The sequence below is a fragment of the Alosa alosa genome, chromosome 14 (assembly GCF_017589495.1).
Source record: "Alosa alosa isolate M-15738 ecotype Scorff River chromosome 14, AALO_Geno_1.1, whole genome shotgun sequence".
NCBI classification, from domain to species: Eukaryota; Metazoa; Chordata; class Actinopteri; order Clupeiformes; family Clupeidae; genus Alosa; species Alosa alosa.
This window is the reverse complement of record NC_063202.1, coordinates 12,143,971-12,151,470: the sequence shown is the minus strand read 5'-3', so window position 1 is coordinate 12,151,470 and position 7,500 is coordinate 12,143,971. Positions and strand designations below refer to the sequence as shown.

At 48.7% G+C, this 7,500-nt stretch overlaps 1 protein-coding gene across 1 annotated transcript in view; it reads left to right on the top strand.

Annotated features, from left to right (window-relative positions):
* The window catches only part of LOC125307636 (phospholipid-transporting ATPase ABCA1-like), a 42,161-nt gene that overhangs the window by 25,207 nt on the left and 9,454 nt on the right, over nt 1-7,500 (top strand). The window contains exons 16-31 of the mRNA XM_048263690.1: nt 516-737; nt 882-1,203; nt 1,360-1,534; nt 1,786-1,917; nt 3,313-3,452; nt 3,676-3,813; nt 3,938-4,158; nt 4,374-4,449; nt 4,739-4,965; nt 5,276-5,327; nt 5,514-5,633; nt 5,856-6,004; nt 6,146-6,270; nt 6,425-6,523; nt 6,896-7,085; nt 7,249-7,343. Of these exons, the coding sequence (XP_048119647.1) occupies nt 516-737; nt 882-1,203; nt 1,360-1,534; nt 1,786-1,917; nt 3,313-3,452; nt 3,676-3,813; nt 3,938-4,158; nt 4,374-4,449; nt 4,739-4,965; nt 5,276-5,327; nt 5,514-5,633; nt 5,856-6,004; nt 6,146-6,270; nt 6,425-6,523; nt 6,896-7,085; nt 7,249-7,343 (2,483 nt within the window). The remainder of the gene's footprint in view (nt 1-515; nt 738-881; nt 1,204-1,359; nt 1,535-1,785; nt 1,918-3,312; nt 3,453-3,675; nt 3,814-3,937; nt 4,159-4,373; nt 4,450-4,738; nt 4,966-5,275; nt 5,328-5,513; nt 5,634-5,855; nt 6,005-6,145; nt 6,271-6,424; nt 6,524-6,895; nt 7,086-7,248; nt 7,344-7,500) is intronic.

Below are 7,500 nucleotides of genomic sequence, written 5' to 3'. Positions count from 1 at the left end.
AAATGAATCTTTACTCACTGAAACAGTGTCACCACATTGTCATGTGAAATTGGAGCGGAACAGAGCGGCCGCTCTGGCCTCTAAATTAAAAAGCGCTCTGCACTCCAACAAAATTCCATCCGCTCCACTCCTCGCTTGCGCTCTACTCACTAGCTCTGATTCAGATAAGTGTCTTCTTCTACTCTCTCTCACATACAGTCCACACTCTTGTTTTCACAATAAGAGGACAGATAAGAGAATGTGAATGTTATTTTCTCTGTTGTGACTGGAGTGGAGATTCTGAGACATGTCTTGTTTTTTTTATTGTCCTCAGATGAGCAGCGCTCGCGCTCCCTCTTTCTCTAGTAGTATAATGGTGATGTAGTCATGTCACATTAAACTAATAGTATAACAACAGTCTTTTCTATATTTATTGATGTATATAAATAAACTAAGAGTATAACAGCAGTCTTTTTTTATATTTATTGATGTAAATAATTGCATAATAACAACCGCATCTCTCTCTCTGTGTTCAGATGGGTAACCTCCTGCCCTACAGTGACCCGGGCGTGGTCTTCCTGTTCCTGAGTTCCTTCGCCGTGGTAACCATCATGCAGTGCTTCCTCATCAGCACGGTGTTCTCGCGCGCCAACCTGGCTGCTGCCTGCGGAGGCATCATCTACTTCACTCTCTACCTGCCCTACGTGCTGTGTGTCGCCTGGGAGGAGTATGTGGGCTTCTCCACCAAAGTGGTCGCTGTGAGTCTCTCTCTCTCTCTCTCTCTCTCTCTCACACACACACACACACACACACACACACACACACACACACACTTCAACAGACATAGTGGTGTATGTTAATTGTGTTTTAATGTCCGTGTGTGTGTGTGTGTGTGTGTGCAGAGCCTGCTGTCCCCGGTGGCATTTGGCTTTGGCTGTGAGTACTTTGCGCTGTTTGAGGAGCAGGGTCTGGGCATCCAGTGGAGCAACCTGCTGGACAGTCCACACCAGGAGGACGACTACAGCCTGACCACGTCCCTGCTCATCATGTACTTCGATGCTGCCCTCTACGCCCTCCTCACCTGGTACATCGAGGCCGTATTCCCTGGTCAGTACGGCATCCCACGGCCCTGGTACTTCCCCTTCACCCGCTCCTACTGGTTTGGGGACGGCCAAGGGGCCAAAGGTGGCACCGCCACGCAGGGCCGGAGGGAAAACGCAGCCGGTAAGTCCTAGCTTCTTCAACTGTCTGGTGGAATGCCTGCCCACAAGCAGAACAGTAGATTTGAATTCAATTGAATTTACATTACACTAAGTAGTAGTAGAGGAAGTGATGTCATGTATTGACTGTGTCTGATTGGCTGTGTGTTGGGTGTGGCAGGTGTGTGTATGGAGGAGGAGCCAGTGCATCTCCCTCTGGGTGTGTACATAGAGAATCTGGTGAAGGTGTATCGGCACGGCAGGAAGCTAGCCGTAGACGGCCTCTCGCTCGGCTTCTACGAGGGACAGATCACGTCCTTCCTGGGCCACAACGGAGCCGGCAAGACCACTACCATGTGAGTCTACTGACCAATACACCTCCATACAGTCCACAGGGTTACTAGCAAGCTAACACACTAGCATCTGATTAACACCAATACACCTCCATACAGTCCACAGGGTTACTAGCAAGCTAACACACTAGCATCTGACAAGCACCAATACACCTCCATACAGCTCTATTTATATCCACTGGTCTTAGCTATAGCATTGTGACACAAGTGATTGAAGGTTTTGTGAGCAGCTCTCCTCTGATTGGTTTTTCCAGGTCCATCCTGACAGGGCTGTTCCCGCCCACCTCTGGCACGGCCTACATCCTGGGCAAAGACATCCGCTCCGACCTGAGCGCCATCCGACAGAGTCTTGGAGTGTGTCCTCAACACAACGTCCTCTTCAGCATGTGAGTGTGTGTGTGTGTGTGTGTCCAACACAACGTCCTTTTCAGCATGTGAGTGTGTGTGTGTGTGTGTGTCCCCAACACAACGTCCTCTTCAGCATGTGAGTGTGTGTGTGTGTGTGTGTGTCCAACACAACGTCTTCTTCAGCGTGTGTGTGTGTGTCCAACACAACGTCCTCTTCAGCATGTGAGTGTGTGTGTGTGTGTCCAACACAACGTCCTCTTCAGCATGTGAGTGTGTGTGTTTGTGTCCAACACAATGTCCTCTTCAGCATGTGAGTGTGTGTGTGTGTGTGTGTGTGTGTGTGTGTGTGTGTGTGTGTGTGTATGCCCAACACAACGTCCTCTTCAGCATGTGAGTGTGTGTGTGTATGTCCAACACAACGTCCTTTTCAGCATGTGAGTGTGTGTGTGTGTGTCCAGGGGTGGTCTTAACATGGAGGCATAGGTAGGCGGCTGCTTGGGGCCCCCCTACCAGTAGTCTTAGTAGGGGGGCCCCAACCAACCTAAAAAAAAAAAAAAAAACCCTTGTCATCATGCAGTGTTTCCCACAGTATTGAATTCCATTTGTGGTGGTTGGTTTGCAGAATTAACTTCTTAAATACAACAGTTTTAACAAACTAGCACAGCGTGGTTATGATGCTAACCAGATTTAAGCACAATTTTGTACAACCTGGAAAATCATTGTGTGGTGGTCAATGTTGATATTGTGGTGGGCCGCCACAAATAAGTCAATGTATGGGAAACACTGCATCATGAATGCTTTAAAAGTATGGTAAATTGTAAAAAAAGTATGGTAAATTTCTCTGTTGGGCTATCGTGACTATTAGTTTGTGTAGTGCTACACTTTGTGTGTTCTCTGCTTTCCATCTTCATTTTGGAGTAAAGAAGTGTATGCAGGGTTTAAAGGGGAAGGTTTTTTTCTCCTCTCCAACCTTTACTTTCCATTAGATTAGCTTTTACCTGCCTATCCACCATTCAGTCGGTAGGCTACATTTTTTTTTTCTCTTTTAAAGATCGGATGGGGGGGCCCCATACATACCTTCGCCTTGGGCCCCCAATTTGCTAAATCCGCCACTGTGTGTGTCCAACACAACATCCTCTTCAGCATGTGTGTGCGTGTGTGTGTGTCCGCAATAGAACTCCCTTGTTCAGCATGTGAGTGTGTGTGTGTGTGTGTGTGTCCGCAATACAACTCCCTTGTTCAGCATGTGAGTGTGTGTGTGTGTGAGTCCTCTTCAGTGTGGACATGTCTGTGTTTTTGTGTGTGTGCGAGTGTGTAACCCTGTGTGTGTGTGTGTGTGTGTGTGTGTGTGTGTGTGTGTGTGTGTGTGTGTGTGTGTTTGTGCGTGTGTGTGTGTGTGTGTGTGTGTGTGTGTGTGTGTGTGTGTGTTGCAGGCTGACGGTGGAGGAGCACATCTGGTTCTATGCGCGACTGAAGGGCCTATCTGAGGAGAGGGTGAAGGAGGAAATGGAGCAGATTCTGACCGACACAGGCCTGCCTCACAAACGCAGCTCATGCACCAGCACTCTTTCAGGTCAGTGTGTGTGTGTGTGTGTGTTCATGTGCTGCTTTCTATGCATTTTTGACCGTTAAAATAAATCAATTTGAAGGGATGAGATCAGAGAAATAAAGTGTGGAAAGCAGATGCAATACTAGTGAGTATCCAGGGCATGTTCATCTTCATAACGACTACTGCATTTCTAATGCATGCGTGTGTCTGTGTGTGTGTGTGTGTGTGTGTGTGTGTGTGTTTACAGGTGGCATGCAAAGAAAGCTGTCGGTGGCTCTGGCGTTTGTGGGTGGCTCTCAGGTCGTGATTCTTGATGAGCCGACGGCGGGAGTTGACCCCTACGCACGCCGAGGCATCTGGGACCTACTGCTGAAATACCGTGCCGGTGAGTCTCTCACACACACACGCACGCACACACACACAGACACACAGACACACACACACACACACACACACACACACACACACACACTCAGAAGCTGATTGGACGGTTTGTCCGTGTCCTGCAGGCCGCACCATCATTCTGTCGACACACCACATGGACGAGGCGGACATCCTGGGCGACCGGATTGCCATCATCTCGCACGGACGCCTGTGCTGCGTGGGCTCCTCCCTCTACCTGAAGACGCAGCTGGGCAGCGGCTACTACCTCACACTGGTCAAAAGAGACGGCGAGCAGTCCCTCAACTCCTGCAGAAACTCCGCCAGCACGGTGTCCTACACCAAGAAGGTCAGACACACACACACGTGCAGATACACACACACATGCAGACACACACACACGTGCAGACACACACACACACACACACGTGCAGATACACACACCATGCACCCTACATTACATACATAATATGCATATGATACAGTAGAATGACACATCATGATACTCATGAATAAATGGTGTGTGTGTGTGTTTGGTGTGTGCGTGTGTGTGTGTGTGTTCAGGAGGATAATGGCTCTGACAGTAGTTCTGATGCGGGTCTCGGCAGTGATCAGGAAAGTGAAGCCGCCACAGCCGTCGGTGAGTTCATTCTCTCTCTCTCTCTCTCTCTCTCCCTCTCTCTTTCTCTCTCTCCCTCTCTACCTCTCACTCTCTCTCCCTCTCTCTCTCTCTCTTCCTCTCCCTCTCTCTTTCTCTTCCTCTCTCTCTCCCTCTCTCTCCCTCTCTCTCTCTCTCTCTCTTTTGTGGTATTGTGTTAAAACATAAAACTAAACTTAAATAGTATCCGCACTGTATATCTAAGAAAGTGTCTTTTTTCACCTTGCCTTTTTATGTGTATGTGTGTGTGCACGTGTGTGCATGTGTGTAGTGGACTCAGTGGTGCCCCCTGCAGACGTGTCTCTGATCTGCGGCGTGATTCTGAAGCACGTTCCTGGAGCTCGGCTGGTGGAGGACCTCGGACATGAGATCACCTTTGTACTGCCCTACGCGTCCGCCAAAGACGGCGCCTTCGTCGAGCTCTTCCATGAGATGGACGATCGCCTTGCTGACCTCGGCATCTCAAGCTATGGCGTGTCTGACACTACCCTGGAAGAGGTACACACACACACACACACACACACACACACACACTTTACTGACTTGGACTTAGTGTACGTCTCTATGTCTGTCTCTACAATACTACCTGGTCACGTTTTTTACATTAAACACACCCACACACAAACACACACACACACACACACACACACACACACACACACACACACACACACACACACACACACACACCCACACACATACCCCACACACACACACACACACACACACACACACACACACACACATACACACACACACACACACACACACGCTGATTTTCTTACTCACTCTCTCAACCCCTCCACAGATCTTCCTGAAGGTTGCACAGGACAGTGGAGTTGACACTGAAATCATCTCAGGTACAGTGTGTATGTGTGTGTGTGTGTGTGTGTGTGTGTGTGTGTGTGTGTGTGTGTGTGTGTGTGTGTGTGTTCGTGTGTATTGCACTAAACCCTTTTTACAAATTAACTTAGCTTGCACCTGTTGTTTTGACCTGTGTGTGTGTGTGTGTGTGTGTGTGTGTGTGTGTGTGTGTGTGTGTGCAGATGGAACCCTGCCCGTGCGTAGGCGACGCAGACACCATGCGTTTGGAGGAGACCACCAGAGCTGCCTGAAACCCAACACTGAAGATGACCAGAACGACAACGACTCAGAAGCAGACCCAGGTACACACACACACACACACACACACATGCACACAATAGATATCCACACACATTAAATGTGTTGACTCCTGTAGACAAACACAGACGCAATTGCAGACGTAACAAATACCCAAGTCTCTTTTCAAATGGAACAGTACAAGTGCAGTATTCAAACATTCACTCCCATTGTGTGTGTGTGTGTGTGTGTGTGTGTGTGTGTGTGTGTGTGTGTGTGTATTGTAGAATCTCGTGAGACGGATTGGCTCAGTGGTGTGGACGGTAAAGGTGCCTATCAGGTGAAGGGGTGGAGCCTTCGGAAGCAGCAGTTTGTGGCGTTGCTATGGAAACGATTCCTTTATGCCCGTCGCTCCAGGAAGGGGTTCTTTGCCCAGGTACATACACATTTGAGTGTGTGTGTGTGTGTGTGTGTTTGCATATTGTTTTGCCTGCCCTGCATTACTCTGGTGATGTGTTTGTATATAACTTTGAGTGTTTGTATGTGTGTGTGTGTGTGTGTGTGTGTGTGTTTTCAGATTGTGTTGCCTGCTGTGTTTGTGTGCATCGCTCTGGTGTTCAGCCTCATCGTTCCTCCCTTTGGCAAATACCCCAGCCTTGCCCTGCAGCCCTGGATGTACGAGGAACAGAACACCTTCATCAGGTAACACTCACACACTCACACACACACACACACACACTGAAAGATGTCATATACACATGTGTGCATGTGCACACAGAATCAGAGTGTGTGTGTGAGAAGTGGAGACTGATGTGTGTGTGTGTGTGTGTGTGTGTGTGTGTGTGTGTGTGTGTGTAATAGATGACCCTGAAGACGCCACCATGCAGAGACTCCTGGCGGCTCTCGTGGACGGACCAGGCTTAGGAACTCGCTGCATGATCGACCGTCCAGCACCGTGAGTCACACCTCCAGAAGCCAATCAAAATCATGTTAGCATGTTGTCACAACCACCAAGCCAAATCACAGCACTAATCTCTATCAGTGAACAGAATATCTCATTACAGATTTCATCATTGGACACACACACACACACACACATCATCATTGAAACACACAAACACACACAAATACTCCATACAATTTCATTAATAATAATAATACATACACACACATACACAATACATATCCATTATCACACACACACACACACACACACACACCTAATACACACAATTAATACATTGTTACACACACACACACACACACACACACACACATATTTCTGTCCACCACTCACTCAGCGCCCTGTGTCCTCATTGGCTGACAGGAATATGCAGTGCACCATGGGGGATGAGGATTGGCTAGTGCCAGAGGTTCCGGAGAGTGTTCTGGCCCTGTTTGCCTCTCAGAACTGGACCATGGATGACCCGTCTCCGGCGTGCGAGTGCAGTTGCCAGGGCAACAAGCGGATGCTCCCAGAGTGCCCTGCAGGCGCAGGCGGCCTCCCGCCACCACAGGTAACAGGAAGTGATGTCATGTGCAGAGACAGAAGGCAGCTGATTGGCTGAGTTTAACACTTCAGCATAGCGTGGTTCCTCGATCACATGACACATCTCTCTCTACCACTGCTCCCCCTCTGTCTGTCTCTCTCTCCCTCTCCCTCTGTCTCTCTCTCTCTAGATAAAGATAAGTGCTCTGGACACGCTTCAGAATCTGACCAGTAGGAACATCTCCGACTACTTGGTGAAGACCTACGCTCAGATCATTGGCAAAAGGTTAGAGCCACATCAAACCCCTGACACACACACACCAGTCACACTACAAACACACACACACACACACATGTATGATTTGTGAAACTGCAAACTATCCAATCACTACCCAAAGTGATGTATGATTTGTGAAACTGCAAACTATCCAGTCACTACCCAA